The sequence below is a fragment of the Callospermophilus lateralis genome, chromosome 16 (genome assembly GCF_048772815.1).
Source record: "Callospermophilus lateralis isolate mCalLat2 chromosome 16, mCalLat2.hap1, whole genome shotgun sequence".
NCBI lineage: Eukaryota > Metazoa > Chordata > Mammalia > Rodentia > Sciuridae > Callospermophilus > Callospermophilus lateralis.
The window spans coordinates 17,036,547-17,060,118 of NC_135320.1; the positions used below are offsets into that span (position 1 = coordinate 17,036,547).

Genomic DNA, 23,572 nt, shown 5'->3' on the forward strand with positions numbered 1-23,572 from the left:
GTAGAGAAGAGTTGCATTTGTGCCTTGGACCCTTCATCCTCCATCCCTACAGCCTTGGATATTTCCACTGTCTGGGTTTCTCATGCAGCCTGCATCTTCAGACCATGAAATTTCTAAATGTTTATTAAAAAAAAAAAAAAAAAACATCTTCTCCTCTCAGACTGCAGTCGTAATCTGGGTAAATCCTAGATCGTTGAACTCTTCTCTCCCTGGAGAACCGTAGGAAGACATCTCCACGACTAGTCATACTGGCTTATTCATCCCCTCCACATCCCTCATATAAGTGGGATCCTGGACTGTATTCCTGACTCTGCTGGTGCTCTGACGCTCCATCCTCATCTTGATGGGAAAGCAGAAGTCTCTAAAGCACCTCTTGAAGTTTTCATCGAGAAAGGCATAGAGGATGGGGTTCAGGCTGCTGTTGGTGTAACCCAAGGCAATGCAAAAGTAATAGCTGGAGAGGGCGGCTGTGCTGTGGGAAGTGCTACCCAGAGCCTCCACAAGGATGAAAATGTGAATGGGGGTCCAACAGATGATGAAGACGGCCACCACCACCAGGACAAGCCTGGTGATCCGGCGCAGGTTACGGTCTTTCTCTCGGGAGCCGGAAAGGAGTCGGACACTCTTCAGGCGCAGAATCATCAGGGTGTAGCAGACAATGATTATGAGGACGGGGATCACAAAGGCAAAGACGAAAACGCAGATCTTCATGAAGAGGTCCCACCAGGAGTAGTCATCATCGGGGAACTGCAAGGAGCACTCGATGACATCCACGTCTAGAGGAGGCAACCAGAACCGCAAAGAGAAGCCTATTGTTAGTGTTGCCTGCAACAAAATGTTTGAAATGTGCATCTGAATACCGTTGATTTAAAGGTCCAATGACAGTGAGATGATGCTACCTCAAGCAAATGAGGAATAGATGCCATATTCTAGTAACCATTCTATCATTGTGCATAAAACCGAGAAGCTAGAAAACAGCAATTTATTGGTACACGATGCTTAACAGAATAAATAAGGTTAGCTAGCAGTATGACTTATCAAGCTGTGAAAGTCGGTTTGGCATTGCTGGCTTTCAGGAGAGCTATATTGTTAGTTTATGGCATTGGCACTTATTTGCATCTCTGTGTATTAGCAGTTCTCCCAGACCTAAGGCTCTGGCAATTAAGGCTAATGTCTATTTGTAATAAATGACTGAAGATTTCAAATCTAGCCATTGAATTAGCAAATACCAACTTATCTGAAAAACGTCCACCGCTTTATGTGGATCCACAAAAACTGATAGAGAAATGTGTCTACCTGATGACCCAGGAATTGTGATTTAAGGGAACCAAGCATGCTCATTATGATTAAGGGTGTTGATGAAACATTAATAAATTTGTTGAGGAGAATAAGAAGAACAAAAAGAAGGAGAAGGAGATTAAAAGGAAGCAAAGAAATATGAATAGAATCATCATCATTATCAAGGGAATTTTAAATAAATCAGGCACATTTTTCATTTTTACCATTACTATGTAACTCAGATAAAACAAGTGTGTGTGCATGTGTGTGTACATATGTGTGTGTGTGTGTGTGTGTGTTGTGTACACATATGCTTAGAAAATGGCTTAATTTGCTCTGCTTCTCTTTGCTAGATTGAATTCCCTTAGAGTGACCTTAATATTTAAAAAGACCCAGGATCAGTAGTTTTTAAATTACTTTCATGGGGTGGGGCGGTCCACTTACACATCCCCAGACTTCCTATTCCCCAAGGCCAGCCAGCCCCACCTCCTTCTGCCCCTGAGCAGTCAGGAAGCACACAACATGTGGATTTCACTTTGCACAGTCCTTCCTCACAGATGAAGAAGTCATGAGCAGAACTATCAGTGTCATTTTTGTTTAAAAAATCTTTTATTTAGATGGAAAAAGAATGTTTAAAAAATAGCACAACAAATATATTTTAAGATAATAAAACTGCTACATTATAAATGGGTTCAAAAATAATTTATGGTGATCTTAATCAAATAGGCTTTACCAAAACTAAATGTCTCTTATTAGAATTTCAAGTAGATGTACTATAAAATACAAAATATGGAATCACTTTGGACACTAATAAAGATGGCTCTTATAAAAATCTTTGAACTTTAAGTAGCAAATGAAAGCTCCCAGAGTGAGTGGTCATTTTGATTCCCTAAAAAGTCATTTCCAAAGTACTATTTCTCTGAAGACTATCAGAAACTAACAAGGAATCATTTCAGCTTTTGCTTTAACTTCTATAGGAAATTATTTAAAATACTGTCTTTTTAATTTACCATCACTTTTACAGAAAGATAAATATCTATTAAACTTTTGGTGGATAGGATTTTTTAAATGTCAATTTAATACAAATATCCTACTATAGATTTTTATGGTTTCCTTGAAGGTCAGAATATACATTTTTTTTGGGGGGGGGGCATATTTCCTGCTTAACTTTTGCATTCTGCATTATCTCTTTCTCATGTTTGTCCTCAGTTTAAATGTCACCTCAGAGGCAGTTAGGTAGAAGTCTCTCTCAGTCCTTCCCTTACAAATTACCCTATGTATTGTACTCACTCTATTTCCTAGACAAAAGTTTTTTCAATCCATAATTATGTGTTATGTTTCCTAATATTTTTCTCTCAATGTAGAAGGTAACGAACTTTAGGGTAGGAACCTAGCCAATGTTCCACCCTTAGCAAAGGGTGATGCCTGTAACACATAATGCATAGAGAATACGTTTTAAAGTAAATAAACATTTATATTCCATGTGAATATCAAAACCTTGAAAATACATATTACTTACAGTAGTGAATATGCCAGTGTCACCTGCCTAAGTCAAGCAAAGCAATATAAGGGCTATTGTATGATTCAGAATCCTCATTTAACCATCTTGCATGGAGGAGGAATTAAATAACTATTTAATAAACAGGTGAAATAATCAAAATAGCCAATTTTACAGCAGTGTAGGAAATAAGTATTGATGATAGAGTTGGAAATATCACCCAGAAATATCAATGAACTGGAATTTACACCATCAAGAAGAGGTACTCATCAAGAAATTCTAGTCCAAATCTGCCATTTTCATTAAAAATTCAATTTCCAGAAAAACTATGCATTTTCAGGTTGTCTTTACAATTTCCTCAGTTCCCAAAGTAGTCTTGCCTCAGATAATGCCTAACTCCACATATGTGGAATCTAGAAAAACTGATCTCCTAGAAGTTGAGAGCAGAAAAGTGGTTACCAGAAGGTGGGAAGAGGGGGGACTCATGGCTAGGGAGAGGCTGGTCAAGTACAAAGTTACAGGTGGACAAAGGAACAAGTTCTGGTGTTCTAGTGGACAGTGGGTTGGCTATCGTGAACAATAATGCATGTTCAAAATAGCAAGAGCTATTTTCTTACCACAGAGAAATGATGAATGTTTAAGGTAACGGATATGCCAATTTGATCATTCCACAGAGTATATAGGTATTAAAGCATCACATTGTATTTCATAAGTATGTACAGTTATTATGCATGAATCAAAAAAAAATAAAGCAATCTTTTTCTTTTGTATTAATATCAGAGGGTCTCAGCTTCTACTGACACATGTTCCAACATCTTATGGCTTCCATAATTACAAAGTTAGATTTTATAGCCAAACTGAAGATTTTGTTGTATGTATTCTTTTTGGTTAATAACAATGCTATTTATGCTTGTAGTTTTTATGCTAATACTTAGCTATCATAATAACAGTATGAATTCTCAAAGTATACAATATATGCACCTACAATATGTAGAATATCAGATGTAGAATATCACTCTATGTTTATAGAGTGAAAATGTTGCTACATAAAAGAGCCCTCAGTATTGAATGAATATCCTGACAAAGGTGGATAAACATTAGCAATAAGCTTGGACCTATGAAAGGCCACTCTGTTGGATGACAATGCTGATATTTATCAAGTACTTACTTCACACGGGGGACCACTTTGCCAGCTTTCCATGCATCTACTCAGTAGATCTGAAAAATACCTGAACAGGTAAGCTCTTCTGTTACCCTTATTTTGCAAATGAGAAAACTGAGGCACAAAGATATAAGTGACAGTTCCACAGGGACAATGCCTGTAAATGGTGAAATCAGGATCCAATTCCAGGCAGATTTTCCCAGAATCTGTACTCTTACCAAAAAAGTAATACTGTAAACTCTGAGGCATTAGCTGAGCCAGTGTTTGTCCAGGTGTATGTATTCCAATGCAATTGATGACTGATTCCCTTTTAGTGAACCTTCTCTACAAACATGAGACTATGAACCACCAATGTCAGTCAGCTCTGATCCAGTGCAGAGAGCGTATCTGGACTGCCCTTAAGAGTCCTAACATGCATGCACTACAACGCCCCAAAATGAATGCAGAAAGTGGGGCATTCTTTCATCACATCAACAAAATCTATTTTTGAATTTTTTTTAAAAAAAGGAAGAACGGAACCCTCCTATAAGACTACTTTAATTTTCTCCCATTTTTCTTTTTTATGCTGCACAAATTAATCTTCTGCTGACATTGGTGTATCTTTTCTTCCATTGCATCTGCACACATTTATCTACAACATCTCCTTCCTGGAAAAACCGCATCTATCTTCATTTCCTCTTTCAAAAGCCTAATTGAAATCCATTTCTTCTAGGATGTCATTTTCTGACAGAGATTAGAAGGAATACAGCGGATAAGTCTACAAGTGTAACATGAAATATAAAAATTGTTTATTTATTTGCCCTGGGAAAATCATCTATCTTCTTTTATTATTTAGGCCATTCTTCTCACTCTCCTAGTTTAACAGCAGCATCTGCTCTTAAATCGGAGTTTTGATATACAAACACCTCAGTGTCAGAAGACTTTCTTGTAATTTATTTCCATTTACTGTAGGCAAGAAAAAAACAAAATCCTGTGTGTGATTAATCATATTTTTAAATGCTTCTCTAATAGAGAAAGTTAGGCATTTTTAAAATTTGCCATGTATTAGAGCTTATCACTCATTGGCTGTGGTTGAGCTGGAAATTCATTTTATAGTTTTAGAGGAAAAAAAAACATGTTTTGTTTAAAAACAATGGATACATGTCATTATAATGCATCAAACCCATACAGGATACAACACCAAGAATGAACCTAACTTGAGCTCTGGACTTGGCGGGGATGTTAATGATGGAGGAGGCTGTGCCTGTGTGAGGGACAGGGTGTAAGTGGGAACTCAGTACTTTCCATGCGATTTTGCTGTGAACCTAAAACTGCTCTTAAAAAAAAAAAAACTGACTAAAACCAAAGACAAACTGTGCATGAAAGATAAGCGACAATTATTTTAGCACCTATCTTTTTACTATTACCTGGAAAGTCTTTGCTGAGCATATTCAATTATCTGTAATCACAGGTATCACAAACCTCCCTAATAAACTGGATCATTCAGACACTTGCTGGAAACATTAAATAGCATTTATAAAGTTCAAAGTGAGTTGTTCTGCTGCCCTCCCCTCAGCAAATTTCTATTAAAACCAAAGATATTTTCCATAGCTTTGTCTTTTACTATTAAAGCAAAATTATTCCAAAAACAGTAGTTCTCACCTTGGCTCAGGTCAGAGTCACCTAGGAGATATTAAAAATCTTGACAACCAGGTCACACTAGAGGTCAATTAAACCTTGGAGGCAGGACTTGGGTGGCAGTATATTCTAAAGTCCCTAGGGTATTCTAAAATACAGCCCAGAAATACAGGGAAAACATCAGTTATCCTGTTTGCATGGGACAAGAACTAATATGTCCAAACTGAATGGTTGTGCTCATCTGTAACTACTATCCATCTGTGGACTCGATTTTTGAATGGCCTACAGCCAATGAAGCTGTCACAAATGATGTGGAGATTAACACTGAAGGATAAAGGTGAAGAGATCTAGCATATGTCTCTAATGATTCAGTTTCTTGTTAGGGAGAGAAAAAAAAAAGGAAAGAGCAGTGTGTCATGGAGTTGCCAGATTATATTTTCAGAATCCACAAGCCTGTAGATTTTTGCTTCATTCCACCCATCCAGATTCTGATAAGCATTTCCAGAATAGGAGATGGTGGGTATCTGTGTCTTGGTAATGTTGATATCCCATTCTGCATTTAGAGGTGGAAAGGAACACAGAATGATTTTATTTCTCATCTTCTATAAAATCAGACATCACATTTGCATTGGTTTTTTTTACTTTTATATGTGCCACTAGATATGTGCCCTACTTGCTCCCAAATTAAAAATTTGTATAATTAGAAGTTATTTTTTTTAATAAATGGAATGAAAATGATGATTCTTACCTTCCCTGACTTTGGTACCTCCAAGGACTATTGCAGATATACCAACAGAAGATGACAGGAGCCAAATACAGATATTGATGATCTTTGCCTTCAAGGGTGTGCGGAAATCCAAAGCCTTCACAGGGTGGCACACAGCTATGTAGCGGTCCACACTCATCATGGTCAGAGTGAATATGCTGGTAAACATGTTGTAGTAGTCAATGGAAATGACTATCTTGCACAGCACATCTCCAAACGGCCAGGAATTCATGAGATAGACAGTGCTCTGGAAGGGCATGGTGGTAGTAACTAAAGCATCCGCCAAAGCCAGGTTAAATATATAGATGTTGGTCGCTGTCTTCATCTTTGTGTATCTAGAAGACAAGAAGCAATAGCATTTTTCTCCATCTTTTAAGTCAAAGTCATAAGGTGAATGTGTTTGTGACTACTTTGGGTTATTAATTTTGCCTATTTATTTACTTATTTATTTACTATTCTTTAAATATCATTGACTGTGTAAATCTAGAAGGAGTGTTCCAGACAGTCAGAGTAGTTGAAAACTGGGCAGAGATCTCTGAGTTTATTGAGTTTTTTTATTTTAGAGGTTTTTCTAAAAAATATTTTAATAAAAAATTATTTAAAATATTTAATAAAAAAAGATAATTAAGGTAGCATTGGTAGATAAATAGATGAATACGTAGATCTTTTCAACAGAATTGCACTTAGTAAAGGTCTTTATTTTGTGACTGACAATTAATTCTAATTCGACAGAGGTGTTTGACTTTTAGCATATTAGACACTTTATCCTTTTCTCTTTCTTGTGTAAAACAAAGTTAAAACATTTTCTCCTAGAAGTTATTTTAAGATATTAATTATTGTAATTATTCTATCTTTTGAACATGCAAAATGGTTTTTGATTCTTATAAATGTCCAATTGCAATGTCTAAAACAAAATTAGATTTGTTGGTTTTTGTTTTTCAGCATGTCACTAGCTTGTCATTTTAAGCGTATTTTATAAATAAATTGGACTGAGTTCTCTTACACATATCACAGCACTTCTGTAGCAGAGGAGAAATAATTCTATCTACTCCAATCTCAACAGATTTTTTTTACAACACATATTTGTCTCATCTTTAAATGAAGGAGACAGTAATTTTCAACATAGGTTCAAAGATTGCTTTTAAGTCCAAATTATTTATATTATAACAAAAGTTTAGAGCAATTCCATCTTCACCTAAAACTGAATTTTGCCTATTTTGCTTGGAGAATGCTTCTTCCGAAATCCATACAGCATTAAGAGACCAAGAGGGGAAATCCAGTGCTTTCTACACACCCCAGATGTGTAGACCTTCTCACAGTTAACTCCTCTGGGCCCCCTTCTCTATATATAAATTTCCACAAGAGAAACATCTTTTAAAATTCATTGAGAGAGCAACCCTGGCTTCCCTTTGTGGCAAAATAGTCTAAAGTGAAGTCCTACTGTTCTGAGTCTGAACTCAGTATGTGACTTGCTGAGTTTCAGTTCCTGATAAATAGGGGCAATAAAACCTAACTGGCAGTACATGAGATAAGGGCAGCCGATGGCTTGACTCATAGGATCACACTTCACCCCCAGAGTCATGCCCGTGCTCCCCATCCAATCCCCGTCTCCCTTCTCATTGTGTTAGGAAGTGGATACACTCATAGTTGGATGGAAAAGCATTGTAAAGGCTGGTACAAGAGCCAACCTCTATTTGTGTCCATTTCAATGTTCTGTTACTAAAAGAGTGATTTAATCTAGAAAATAAGTACCCTATTTAAAAATATGTTTTGTGTATCAAGAAAGTGTTTCTACCCAGAGACAAAAGTTTCTAATGGGGAAGACTGAAATGTGATTTCCTCAGATATTGTCTTCTTAAAAATGGGATTCTCTTGAGAATTGTAATGCGAAAATAAATAAATAATAAATAAATGTTTAAAATGTGATTCTAAGTTTGAAAAAAAAGATAGCTTATACACCTATCTTGTACTCTTTCAACTTTCTCCCACCCCCACCACCAAATTCCTGCTACTGACCAAGATTCCACCAGGCAATATCTTTGGTGCCTACTCTCAGATTTTGTGACCCTTATATTTCCCTCTTTCTTATGAAGTTAGACTACCAGTCCTTGCTTTGTAATGTTAGGGAAACCTGGGTTCAAGTCTTTATTTTTCCTTCCAACAATGTGTAGATTTTAGACGGTCATGTTAGTGTTTAGTGTTTCATCCCTATAACGAATAAATGAAATAATTAATTTGTAAAGGGAAAAGTCTTATTTTGGCTCACAAAGGCTGCAGTTCATAACTGGCTGACCTCTTGCTCCAGGCCTACAGCAAGGCAGCACATCATGGCAGGAGGACATGGCAGAGCAAACTGCTCACCTCACCACCAGTACAATGAGTGGACTGGGAACCGGCAGTCCTTTACTAGAGCACACCACCAATGACCAGTCCTCCTACTAGGTTCGGCCCTTTAGAGGCTCCACTACCCTCCTAGTAGTACCACCCTGAAGATCAAGCCTTTAACAGATGGCCTTTTGGAGACATTCAAGATCCAAACTATAGCAGGGGCTCACTGTCCACCTTGAGCCTCAGTTTCTCCAATTATAAAATAGAAAAATATAATGTTTATCCCATAGAGTTCCAGAAATAATCAATGAAATGCATCTGATCCAAAGAGCATGTCTAATTTAATTTTTGTTCTCAAACTCATCCATATGGTTGGAAGCCACCAGTTAGCACAGCAAACAGAGGACTGTAGTTATAGGTGATGCTCATGATCAGATTTACCTAATTCAGTGTGAATATAAAAGATAGGAGTAAAAGTGAAGACTGAGACCCAATACACTGGCGAAACACTGACAGAATCGTACATAAAATAAAACATATCTTAAAGTAATCACAAAATGTTTAAAGGTAGTTTGCTTTTAGTTTTTTTTTTTAGGTATTTATAAGCAATAGATGTCTAAAACTGCATAAAAATTGACCTTATAAAGAATTCAAATCCTGTCATCCAGTCTTAGAATGAGCTATATGAGCATGGACAACAATCATAATAACCACTTATTTCAAAAAGCTCCCTGTGTCAGGCACTGTCCATACATTCCACAGACTTTATCTCATTTAGTCCTCATAGTAACTCCACATGGTAAATGTTCATATCCCTGTTCTATAGATTAGGCAACTAAGAATCACAGAATTTCCTTAAATATTCTCACGGTTAGCTGGGTATAGAGTGGCACACACCTGTCATCCCAGCAGCTCAGAAGGCTGGAGCTGGAGGATCCCAGGTTCAAGGCCAGACTCAGTAACTTAGCAAGGCTGTAAGCAACCTAGTGAGACCCATTTCAAAATAAAAAAAGGTGAGGGTGTGGCTCAGCAGTTAAGCACCCTTGAGTTCATTCACTGGTACCAAATAAACAAGTAAATAAATAGAATTCTCACAGTTATAAAAGGCATAGCAGAAATTTAAACCCATCAATCTACAGTACTTTATAATTTAATCCAGTACCTTGACTTTCAAGTGTCTTACTGATTCTCACAACAACTTCCCTTCTAGTTGGCATTTGAGATGTATAGCTTTTCCCTCATGGATTGAAAGAGTTCTGTGCAGGTAAGTTAAGTGCTTTGTGTAGCATCATGAGAGGTGGAACCTCAGAGGGAGAAACTGGAAGGGATGCCAGGTGTCAGGGCAAAACCTCCCTTCCAGGGTTCTAAAGACACATGCTTATACACCTACATCACTGGAAGAGGAGAAATCCCAGGTATAACTAAAAGTGGTGAATAAACTATGTGTTCAATCAATACTTGCTGATGATCTCTTAGGGACTACCTGGGACTGGATTCTGTGAACATGTGAATCTAAAAGTAGACCTTTACCCTCAGAGACAATCCAGGTGAGCTGTCAGGTAATCGTTTATAGTTAAACACAAAACATGAGTCAGTTCTAACTATATGTCATTCACTGTATGTCCACTGGTGAGAAAACAAGGGAGCTTTGTGGCTCTTGATAGGAGATGACATTATTTTCTATTTCATCCATGTTGCTTTACAAAATTTCTCAAGCATTTCAAGTAAAATGGCACCATCTGGGTGGGAAGCTTTGGCTTGTGTGGAAAAACTGGAGGTGGGTTGGCAGCAAGTGGCTGCACTTTTTAGCATACACACCGCAGGAGCATATGGCACTAAAAGAGCAAAGTCTGGGGGCTGTCCTCACTAAACTTGAGAATGTTACAAATCAAAGTACAATGCACAGGATGAAGTACAAGGGGCAGGTCAGGAAAAGGAGTCAACCTGGGAGCTGGGAGGTGTGAACCTCAGGGGAAGAGTGTTTCAGAGAGGTGAAATGCTCCCCCAGGACATCTCAGTGTGTTCTTTTTATAGAGAATGGGGTAGAGGCTTCTAACGTGACATCCATAGGCCCTTGTGTGATGGTAAGAGGACCAAAGTTATCTGCTGATGTGTCAGGAACAAAGGTCATCAGGCAGAGTTCCTAGGAGATGTGACACTTGTCATGCTAGACACAGGGGCCATAAGGAGAGTCTGTCCTTATGATTCAGTCATAAGGGCTTCTTGTCCTTTTCCATTTGCTTGCTATGGTCCGGCAACACACAGGAGGAAGAGATGATTAGTGAATCACTGGCATCCTTTGCTGTCTATTGCATGAGCTTGGTTTTTGTTTTGTAATTTCAATGATGCTTCTTTAATCAGGAACTCTATTTCACCTTCACAACAATAGCACAATAAGCCTTTAATCTTGATGACTGATCACCAGCACACATTCAGCTTTATTGATTTCTGTTATTTTTAGCCTTTACCTCCAATGTGCCCCATGTTTCCTTACACACACCCTCTCGTCTCTCTTCATTTATATTCACATTCCCTCCTCTGTATTCATCCCTTCATTTTCTCAACATGTTCTTTCAGTGCCTACCCCCACAGACAGCAACATGTTATCATTTGAGGATGACTGAAAAGTAAAATCAACATTCAAACCCAAATTATATACAAATTCAAATTATAATATGCACTAAAGAAAGAAGAGAGAGATCAGTGAAATCAGGGCATATTTGAAAGAAGAGAGGATGTGGCAGGACCTTCAACTTTGAGAAAGATTTGGATGGAGAAGTTAGTGTCTCCTTCAAGAATGGGTAAGAAAAGGGATTTCTGGGTTCAGGGATGCTGTTGAGGATTGGGGGGCGGGTGTGACTGAATGGGAGCAGTGTATTGGGTCCCAGAAGACCTTGAACTCCAAAGGACAAAAATCATTTTAACATTTATTATTTCTTATGTCACAGACACTATTTCAGAAACTTCTTTTTATTTGGCAAAGTTGTCGTGATGATCAAACAGCACACACAGAAAATTACTTAGCAGTAGGGCTGGTCCTTGACAGTTGTGCAGTGGGTGCCAGATGACACTGTCACCAGCACAGTGCTGCTGCTGCTGCTATTATTAATTACCTGTCAGAGCCCTAACAACCCATAGAGCAATTTTGTTTGATGCCATTGACCCTACTTTTTGGGGGGAAAGGAAAGGTCTGAGAAAAAAAAATCTTAGCAAGTATTTTCCATGTTTCTCAAGGATTCTTATAACCCATATGAAATAAATACAGGAACTCAGGACCATCTTATGACAAAGATTCCAAAGGAGTCAGGTATTTTATCAAAGAAACAAGGTAATCCTCTGAACTCTGCCACTTCTTGCAGCTAGCGATTGGAAAGCATTCTGATAAGTGTGGCCCAATCTGCATCATGGGAGTGGAAGATATTTAACATGAGAAATCAGGGCATGCTCCAGAGGATAATATAAAACATTAGCATACTGACCCTATATGGACAAAACACTTTCACATATGTCATGGTATTTGAGGTTATCCTTAGGTGGTCTAGTTGTTCATGGGTTTCTGTGGGAAATTGGTTCTAGGACCCATAAAGACACCAAAATTCATGGATGCTCAAGTCCTGATATAAATTGGTGCCATATTTACATATAACCTGAGCACCTCCTTGATCTGCTTTAAATCATCTCTAGATTACTTATAAAACCAAATAAGTCAGGCCTGTTTGGTATATGGAAAGCCAATTATACCCATTTGGGCAAGGAGACAATTCAGATGAAGTAGGTGACTTGTCTGAAACTACAAACTAGTGAGACAGTGGGAAGTCAAACCTTAGTACCAATGTAATAAAAAAGAAAAAAAATGAAAGATTAGTGGCCATTTTTCTGAGTGGATTTTTTTTAACATACCAAATATCTAAATATCCATGAGATACACATGAAATGTTGTTTGGTTAAAAAGAAGATTGTGATCAAACTAACCCATGAGAGCTGGCAGCTATCTCCAAACAATGAGTAACCACTCTGAGTAAAAGGAAAGTTCTACAGCACCAGGGAAATGCAGTCCTTTTTAGCTGACAGTGGGAGACCAGCATGGTAAGAGACAAGCTTTGGGTATCCTCCGCATTTCCAACAAACATGGTTATTCACTTTACCAGGCATGTTTTCCAGATACATATAATTCCAGATTTTGTGTTTAAAATGATCAGAAAGTTTGAGGGAAGGCGGGGGGGGGATGTTGATGAAAAAGCAAAAACCTTCAGTTATAAGAGGAATAAATTCTGGGGATCTGATATTCAGACAATAGTTATTAATACTGTATTGAATACTTGAAATTGGTTAAGAGAGTAAGTCTTAAGTTTCCTTGCCTAGCACACAAACCCATATACATGCACAAAATGGTGTGTGGTAATGGATGTGTTAACATTATCATTTTAACACATGATATATTTCACAATGTATATGAATTTCAATTGTGTTAGGTTTCTTTCATTATTAAAAAATTGCCTGAGATAATCAACTTGTAAAGAACATTTATTTTTGCTCACAGTTTTAGAGTTTTCTGGTCATTTGGCCCATTTATTTTGGTGGGGGCTGTCTGTGACCAATGATATATCATGTTGAGACATGAGGTGGGAGGGAAAGGGAGAGAAAAGGGAAATTGCATGGAAATGGAGGGAGACCCTCATTGTTATACAAAATTACATATAAGAGGTTGTGAGGGGAATGGGAAAATAAACAAGGAGAGAAATGAATTACAGTAGATGGGAGGGGAGGGGAGGGGGGATAGTAGAGGATAGGAAAGGTAGCAGAATACAACAGTCACTAATAGGGCATTATGTAAAAATGCGGATGTGTAACCGATGTGATTCTGCAATCTGTATTTGGGGTAAAAATGGGAGTTCATAACCCACTTGAATCTAATGTATGAAATATGATATGTCAAGAGCTTTGTAATGTTTTGAACAACCAATAAAAAAATAAAAATAAAATGATATGTCATGGTGGGAGCATATGACAATGGAGGTGATTTTACTTTGTTTGGAGAGAGAGAGAGAGAGAGAGAGAGAGAGAGAGAGAGAGAGAGAGATTGGAGAGAAGAAGAGACAGGAAAAGCCAGTGTCCCAATATCCTTTTCAAAGACACTAAACTCCCACTTAGCCACACCACCTAAAGACTCCACCACCTTCTAACATCACCACATACTTGTCACCAAGCCTTCAATGCATGGAACATCATGATCTAAACTACAACACAAACCATCACATTGTATATCTTGGATACATACAATTTTTACTTGCCAATTAGATTTCAAAAAGCTTGTGGTGGGAATGAACCTTAATGTATACTATGAGCTCTAGGTGATAATGCTTTGCCAATATAGGTTCATCAGTTATAACCAATGTCCCATTCTGGTGTGAATATTGATAATGGGGGAGGCTATGCTTGTGAGAGGCAGTTAGTATATGAGAAATCTATACTTCCCAATCAATTTTGCTGTGCACCTAAAACTGCTTTTTAGAGTAGTCACTCTAAAAAATTTCAGTGAAAATAAAATGATCAGGAATAATAATTATGGTCCTGATGCGACTTCTCACATTTAAAAAGAGAATGAGTTTGTTTCACCAATTCTCCAGATAGCTTTGGTTTGTCTCAATGACATTAATTTTCTAAATATCCTCCTGGATTACTTGCTAGTGGAATTGTGTTTGTTTACAAAAGGGCAGTGGTTTACTCATTTTTTAAAAAGAAAGGAAATTCAGTCATTGTTTCTACAATGATTTGACTGATATCTCCTAATATTCTAAAAGAGTCATATTCACATAGGATTCCGACCCTTACAGTTACCCTGCATTACTCCTTCACATGCATAGAGCAAAAGTCTTGAGCAGAACTCCAAAGGAACCTGAGTTCCTGAGCCATTGTACTGCAGTTGCACACAAGTAGCAATGCACAGCCAGGATCCCAGGTGTGCAGCTGCATTGCACCCTGGCAGTCTGCCCCTGAAGGGCAGTAGCCAAGAAATACAGGGACTGTCCAAGTAGGAATTTCACAGGACTACCCAGTGACCCAGGAACAGCTCATTCCTCTGTCTCACTAGTTATAGTGGTGTCCTGGTGCACCCTTTCAACTCCCAGAACAAATATTTGAGTGCACCCAGTTGTGCATGCAGTGTGAAAGTTATCATGTCTGCCAGCTCCCAGAAGAAAGTTAAAATTATGAACTAGCATGTTGTTTCCTAGGGCAAAGCTACTTGGTGCCTAGAGGTATGTGGATATTTTTAATTCCACCCCATATATTTATATATAAATCTGACCCAGATAGGGTCAAGTCTTAGAGTGTGGGCTAGTAGAGAGGTTCCGTGATTACCCTTTCTTCTATGCCCTCTGTCAGATGAAGTTGCTCCTTCCCTGGGTAGGAAGCAACACAGTAAGACAGAAAGAAGAGAGAAATTTAGAGTTAGACAGACCCTGGCTCAGATATTAGATTGGTCATTGAGCAATCATGGGCCCTCAGGCAGATACTTGAAACTCTGCAGTTTTATGCCCCATCTGGAAAAAAAACAAAAAAACAAAAACAGCTCTAACAATCCTTATTTCATAGATTTGTTGTTAATTTCAAAGAGCTAATGTTCAATAGGAGCTAAGAAAATCATGCCTATTGTGGTACCTGATCTCTACATGCTCCTAACTCCAGTCATGCCTAAACTTAAGGCCTCCCCCTCCAGCTTCTGATCAATTTCTTTGGAATCTCTCATTTCATCATGTTTTCCTCATCTTTCATTTAAATTCCAATTTGCTTAGCCAGTACAGCAAGCATCAAACAAATAATAACCCACAAGCCTTTTAAAATATTATCCCATTCCTAAAATCTATTCTTCTTACATAAGTTCTTCTTATCTAAGAAATAAACTGGAATTCCCTCTAAAAGAAGAGGAGGGAACTACTGTTTGATTTTTCCACTGAGGAATAGAGAAATGCTATTCTGAAACTTTCTCTTATTAACCCAGTTCTAAGTCTATATTACTTGTACCACTAAAATCACATGAGCCAAACTTTAGAAAGGCATCTGTCCTGCAGCCATACAGGGCTCAGAGCCTCCTGGGGCAATAATTGAGTTCATCCAAAAGTTAATCTGGAATGAAGGGAGGAACTCTTCTCTTCCAGAGAAAAATAAACCCTCTCAAAATGAAGAGTGAGGCAGACACCAGGAAAAGCTATAGAGCCAATAGAGTTGAGAAGTAATTTTGGAGGCTACAACTTTTTTTGAGTTTGTTAAAGTTTTAAGAGCCTTATACCAGGTCTCCAAATGAATGTACTTCCTCCCTCCCTCCCCCTCATCCCCTTCCCTTCTTCCCTCCCCCTAATCCCCCTCTCTCCCTTCCTCCTCACACTTGTTTGATCTCTGACCCTTGAAATGGTTGCACCAGGTTTTGGACTACTTCTACAATCACACATCCCAAGGGTAGGAAAATAATTTTAGCTAATCCATATAAGCAATTGCAATGAAACCGATTCTCTTTTTTGAGAGGCTGTCCAAAAGGTACAAATTTCTTTGAGAAGTGAAAGATAGGCTTTTAATTCCTGAAGTTATTTCTGTGACGTTTGCATCAAAGGAAATGTGTAACGCTGATTCCAAAACAGGATTTAGGAAAAATGAGAATGCACTATTCAAAGCCCCAGACAATGTTCAACAGGGAGCAGCAAATGGTGAATTATGCAGGCACAGCATTGCACCTTGGTGTTTTTGTTAATACCTCTCGACATGTGGTTTGGGGGAACATTATCTAAGGTGGGCTATGGTGACACTTGTGAGTCTGTGAGAGACGTATATACACACCACTGCAGTGATGACAATAAGTATTTCAAGGAGGGGGACGAAAAGAGGCAGGCACTGTGACAGACACTCTGGGCTACCCTATTCCTTTACATACAACTCCAGCTCTTGATAGAGTTACCAAGGGACCAGACTGGCACAGCGGTGCCCTGAGTGAGTAGAACATGCCACAGAACCTAGGAGAGAGAAGCATGGAACTTCTGCTCAACAGCTGAGGGAAAAATGCTCTTTCCTCCAATTATGAGCAAGAAAATAGGTGCCTTCATGAAGATCAAGATCCACACCCAGAAAACTTGGGTTGTTTGTTGCCTTTGGAGAAGAAATTTGAGTTTAGCAAGTGTAACAATTTCCATAGTCTTTTTTGGTTCGCTTTTCCTCTGAGTCCCTTATAAAGTCACCCCCGTAGAGAAATTTCAATGTGCTAAGGCTGAAGGAGAAGGAGGCATAAGATTTCTACTCCCAGGGCAAGGTCAGGAGGACTGAACGCTAGCAACTAATTAGTGAAAACTAATGAGAAAAGGGAAAGACAAAACTTATGACCAATAATTAAAGAATTTTCTGATCCTGTATTTCTTTTAGTAAAATTTCCTTGTTTATTCATAGCTTTCCTCTAAATTAAACAAAAATAAACATAACATTATGGAATTTGAAGCTTGAGAAGAGTGTTCTCTTAAGGAGAATAGAGGGAGAAGGGGTTGTGTTTGGGTTGAGCTGTGTCCTCCCCAAATTACTATGTTAATGTCCTAGTCACCAATACCTCAGAGACAGGGCCTCCGAAAAAGTAAATAAGGTCAAATGAGGACATCTGGGTATGTCCTAATCTGATATTATTGTTGCTTTTATAAAAAGTGGAGATTTGGATACAACTGTACAGAGAGACCATATTAGGATACAGAGAGAAGATAGATATCTATAAGAAAAAAAGCAGAACTCAGAGAAGGCCACCCCAGTGCATACCTTGACCTTAGACTTTGGCATCCAAAACTGAGACACTGACTTTCTGCTATTTAAGCCACCCAGTCTGTGGCACTTGGTAAGTTCAGTCCTTGCAGACCAGGGTAGGCAGATGTTCTAGAAACCCAAGATGCTAGTGAGATCATCACATAGAGCCATCCAGAAAGGAAGTTAGTTGAGTCTGCAGAAGGGATGGATAACTGGGAGGCAGAGATTGGATTTAGGATTTTTCAGAATGTACCTGACAGTTAAAGTCACAAGAATGGCCCAAGCCATGGAAAGGGGGTGTGATGGACAGTCTGCTGAATCCTCTCAGCCAGGCCGTGACTAGGTCTTCAAACACCTATTTGAGTGTTGCTGTGAAGGTGTTTTCTAGAAGTGATTAAAGGACTTAATTAGCTGAGATCATTCTAGACCATAGGGAGATCATCCTAGGTCATCTAAGTGGACTTGATGTATAAACCTTATGAGCAGAATTGGGGTTTGCTGGGGAAGAAACTCTACTTGGGGATATCAGCCTGTCCTTTCCAGCTTTCTGCAGCCTGTCCTTTATGGATTTATGGATGTGCCCAGCCAGCTAGCTCCACAACCATGTAACCCAATTCCTTGCAAGACATCTCTTAGCATGCATGTCCACTACTGGTTCTGCTTAGCTGGTTGAGCCCTGACTAATACAAAGAATATGTCAAGTGGGGACATAAGACAGCTGAGAAGACCCTAGGAAAAACATCAGAGGAAGAGGAATATGTGAAGAGAAGCCCCAGAAGATGAGGGGGAAACTGAGGAATGAGGGTTTTCAGAGAAACCCAAGGTCGGGCAAAGCATGCCAGACCTCCATAGATGTCAGGCACCAGCCAAACTCCAACGAGCCTCTGAAACCTAAGAGCCATGACTTTGGTACAGGAGTCTCAAGCAAAGCAACCAAGTGGAACCACGAAAAAGAGGAATGGGGAAGACAAGGAAACCAAGAGGATAAATTATGCCTCTAAGAAGTCCACCTGTCTGCAATGCATAGGATGATAAAGGACATTAGCTGGAGGAACTCAGAAGAATGGAGGGTTGGTGGATATTGAGCATGTTCATGTGCTGAATGGACAAGAGACAGTGGGCAGGGAGAGATTTCAGATAGAGTAAAAGGAGATAACTGGATAGCAAAACCTCCAGAGGATATGAGGGTCAAAACACAGGAACTGGAATAGAAATAAAGAAGTTCTTCCCCTGAGATGGAACAGAATGTAGAGAGGGTAGATATCAATATGCTCAGGAGAAGAGACCACAGAAACTGAATTCTCCTCCCTCAGTGACCTACTGGTTAAGGTCATTCATTAACTGTTAAAAGAATATATAGTCAAATGAAAAGTTTGGGAGCCAGTGCATATTTAATTCTGGCTTCCATTTTTATAGGAAATGGGAGAAGGCATTGGCTCATGTTAGAAAATAGGATAGGGACATAGAAAAACAAGAGTGACCTTAGTTTGTTTAATCTGCCCTTGCTTTGGTCTTCTAATCTGTTAAATGGGCATTGGAATAATATATCTATTGCTGTAAAATAAAATAATTCCCATGAAGTAGATAGATTTACCGATATGACATCAAGTTAAGCATTCATTAAAGTTTAATCATCCTTGTTAATGCAGGAGACATTTGTTAAGCATGGAAAGTTGTGGTAAAGGTAGGAGATTGGATGTTTGAGATGTCAGATGTAGGGCTGCCTGCCAAGGTCCAGGGTACAGGTGTGCTGGACAAGAGTGTTTACTAAAGTTTAACATGGTACTAGGAACCTGAGAAGCATACCCAAGGGCAATCCAAGGATCACAGCTCCCAAAGTCTGGCAAGAGGAAGAGGCTGGAGTACATGGATTTTAGGGTATTCACAGTAAAATGTTGATGTGCCCTAATATTAGTGGGTCATGATTGTTGGTGCACAGTAAGTGATAAGAACCCTTGAAACTTTAAATATCTTCAGAAGATACTGGGCAGCATTCCCAAGTGCTCAAGGTGGGAAAAACTTTCTGTAAAGTAGGTCTAAAAATAGTCATCAAGCTCTAGTTTTCCAAAGCTCTAGTTCCACAGCTCTGATTTTTTTCCCCAAGTTGGAGTTTTCCATCCTAGACCTATAAACTGCCCTTCATTTAAGCATCTAATTGTTACCTCTAAAAGGATTTTCTTTAAGACTAAGTTACACTAGAAACTTTTTCTATGTATAATATTTTAAAGCAGTATCTTTCTCAAAAGCGATCCTCCATCTTTTCAAGCAAAGTGGTCAAGTCCCCAATTTCCATCAGAAGAATGGCATGTGGACTCCACACTTGACTTGGCTCAGTCCTGAAAAGCACACCAAACCTCCTTCTCGTTGCCCTCTCTTGAATCATCATCCTATTCTTCTCCTGAGCTAAGTAAACCCAAGCCCATCACCTTTTCTTCAAAGGTTTTATTTTTCAATTCTTGAATCATCTCTCAGCATGAACAAATTCTAAAAACTTTTTTTTTTACCCTCTTGGCTATGAATTTAAGTGAACTGTCATACCTGGCTTTCCAGAGTAGCAGTGTAACATTTCATTTTCATTTATTGTCATACTTAACCTCCAAATAGTGAGAATGTGTTAGGAGACTGGATGACATTGTTCTGTGAACTACTTTTTAAAATATTTTTAGCTGAATTTATCCCCACCTAACAAATTTTAATAGTGGCTATCTTTGGGAAGTCTATCCAATAAAGTCCCATGTAATCTGCAAGAATTCCTTTCTTCCTCCCAACCTGTCTATCTTTGCACAGAGCATCTAAGTGCTGCTTTAGGATTCTCCGTTCTTTTTAATTCTAGTCTACAGCCATTTAAAACATTGAAGAGCAGCTAGGAAGCTCTTTTCAAACTCAAGATTTCAGGTACTCATTCGAGTAACAATAAGATGTACCTGTTTCACTTAAGCACTTACTATGGGATGAGTAGAAACAGAGGAGATGTGTTTGTCAGAGTCCTCTTTTTGTATAACAATGTTTCATTACCAAAAAAAAAAAAAAAAAAAAAATGGACCTCTATACCAAGATCTCCTGAAATTTTTAATTACAATGTAGAATACAGTTGTCTGTTCTTTTGTGTAATTTTCTCTTTGAATGGAAACCAGTCCTGAAATTACTAAGGACTTGGACCAATGATTTGTCTTTAACATATTTTCTCATATTCTTTACTCATCACATAGAAATTGCTGTGAAATGAGATAAGCAATGTGGAAACTAAGGGTAGCATGCTACAGAGTCTAACTATAAAGTGAGCTTTATCATATGTATTTAAAGGCTTAACTGATGATTTTTAACTTCTGAGTATAGATGGAGATAAAAGACCTGACATTTCAAAGCTCCCTCCCCACCAAAAAGATAAAGAGGAAATTTAATTATGGTGACTTTCCAGTAGAAAGATTCATGCTACTGTAGATATTGTTTTTAAAGTTCACAATTAAAGGCTCTGCTTCAAAACTAAAGTCAACATGAAGGTGAAGAAAAGAAGAAGGAGAAGGGGAATGGGAATAAGAAGAAGAGGAAGAAGAAGAGAAGAAGAGAAGGAGGAAGAAGAAATAATTAGTTCTTCATCCTTTCAATGTCCTTAATCAGGGCAACTTGCCTCCTCCATTTTTAGGGACAACAGGAAGGAATGTAAGCTTTCTTATACACTCTCCAAGGTGTATTTCCTAAGCATTTTGTCTCCAGAAAGTGAAGCACATATATCTCAAAAGGCATACATAACAAAGTACATCTTTTCCCTTTTCTTTCTATTTAAAATTAAGAATCAGTTTACTTACCAGAAATTTAGCACATATGTGGATATTTGGAACTTTATTGGAAGTTAACATCAACAAAATTCCACAAAAGAGCAATGCCGCAGTCTCTCGGCTGGGCACAAATCACGAGTCTCCACACAGCTTGTAGATTCAAACAGCAATTCTTTATTCCCGAACTCACACCGGCCGTCTACAAACACGTTCTGGGGGAATCCACGTTCTCTGCCCAAATCCACTCCGTTCTCTGCCCAAATCCTCTCCTGCCTAAATCCACACCGCATGGGCTTCTGTCTCTCAAAAAATACTGTTTGACCCTAAGCACTCAAGAGGAACTCAGCAGCAGGATACGCCCTATTCCAAAAGAGGAACACCCTAATCTCCTATTATACTAAACTGCCCTATTCTAAAGGGGAAACACCCTACTCTCCTATTATGCTAAACTGCCCTATTCTAAAGGGGAAACACCCTACTCTCCTATTATGCTAAACTGCCCTATTCTAAAGGGGGAACACCCTAAACACGGATCCTGCCCTGGTCCTTGAGCAAGGTCACCTTTCAGAAGTCCTTCCACTAGACAGCATGGGAGTAAGCTGGCAAGGAATTTGTCATACCTACTTGGCTGATGGCTCCCAGCAGAGCAATAAAATAAAAACCTTCAATATCTCATCGTGGGGGAAGAAAGAAACAGCAAAGCAATTTTAAAAATATCTGCACAGTCCACAGTTTAGAGGATGAATATTAGTTGGCTAATTTACAAAAGTCACTGATAGTGTAAAGATATGAAGCATTTTAGTACTAAAAAGGCTCCTATATGGGGTATTATAACCTTAAATAGAATATTAGGTTTTGTTTGTTTGTTTGTTTGTTTGTTTGTTTCATAAGCCATAACATCAGTCTGATGAGTCACAGAAAATTCTGAATTGCCTTCAGTGCATTTGGTGGGCCTGAAATTCATCTTAAGAAATATTTAAAGGGCAAACAAAGTGCTGCAAACTGGAGCAGGCAACCAGGTAAAATGCCACGAAAACCATCTGGCTTCTTGATCAAGAGACATTGACCATACAGTCTGAACCTTGGTACCTTCACACACACTGTTTTCAGAGGGTTTTGGCGCCCTGGGATGGGGAGCGGGGTAGGTCTCTCTTAAATCCTGGAGACGCTTCAGGCCTGCAGTCCCCCACTAAAAATCCTTCGCCTGTTTCAAGAAGTCACCCTCTCAGAATCTCCTGAACCCTGCACAGAGGAGTCCCCCACGACCAGGCTGGCTGCTCCAGGATCCCGCTGCTTCCCTCCCTGCCTCGCCCTGTCTTCACCACGCCCTGACCCCCGGTGCTCACCGGATGATCACGAACATTACCAGCGAGTTGCCCACCAAGCCCACGACGAACACCACCGAGTAGACCGCGGTGATGATGACGGGGATGGCGGGGGAGATGTGCGCGGGCTCCAGCTGAGCTTCCTCGGAGCCGGCGCTGCCGTTGCCTGACTCGGCCCAGCCGGGGAACCAAGCGCTGCTGTTGGGGAGCAGGCAGGCGCTGGGGGCGCAGGTGGGGCCTGGCTCCCCACGGAAGATCTGGACCGGTGACTCCATCGTGGGGCGGCTGCAGCTGGAGGTCGAGGAAAGGTGGCACCTGCGCGGCTGGGGAAGCGAGAGGACACGTTGGACCCGGAGAGGCAAACTTTGCCCGCGCTGGGGGCCAGCGCGCAGAGGCTGGCCGCGCAGGAGACCAGCTGCCCCAAGGATGCTCAACCCGTCGCACATTCCCCCGGGGGGCGGGATGGGGAGGACAGACCTCCCTGCCTTCCCAGTCAGCTGACGCCCGGCTTGATGACCCGCAGGGGTGGAGAGAACTCGCTTCTAAGATGACCCCCCGCCAATTCCTAGGTACTGTCCACTGATAGAACTGTCCGCAGATTGCTGATCTGAGTTCCAAGGACAAGGGACCCCCCACACACACACACCTCCTGCCCAGAGCACAGAGTCCTAGCTGGGACTGCTCCTCCTAAGCCCAAAGCTCACCTCTTGATCCCAATGAAGTAGTCACTGTGGAACCGCGCGTTCCCAGGTCTGGCTCAGCCTTCGGGGTCTTGGTGCACCTGTCGCCCGGCGTCACTGGCTCTTGGACCCCTCTGACGCTCTGAGTAGAGCGCGTTTTGCCAAACACGGTCCCCGTCTCTACTGCTCAGTGCGGGGCTCCCACTACTGGAGGCAGTTTAGGGGGACTGGAAGCAGGTAGGAAGAGGCCAGGCGCTGGGTACCCGCTGGCTGAGAGCTGGGCTCTGGCTCCCGCCCGAGGCCCGCCCATCGCGCTCGGCCCCGCCCACTCGGAGCTATCCCCCTCCCCCAGCCCAGCCGCCCAAGGAGAGCC

The 23,572-nt window shown here is 40.0% G+C and overlaps 1 protein-coding gene across 1 annotated transcript; it reads right to left on the reverse strand.

Moving 5' to 3' along the window:
- Positions 1 to 243: 243 nt before the first annotated feature.
- Positions 244 to 22,794, reverse strand: Oprk1 (opioid receptor kappa 1). Its single transcript, XM_076835804.1, has 3 exons — positions 22,541 to 22,794; positions 6,304 to 6,656; positions 244 to 776 (listed from the first exon to the last, which is right to left on the reverse strand). The coding sequence occupies exons 1-3, from the start codon at positions 22,792 to 22,794 to the stop codon at positions 244 to 246; spliced, it is 1,140 nt and encodes a 379-aa protein (XP_076691919.1).
- Between the last annotated feature and the right edge of the window lie 778 nt (positions 22,795 to 23,572).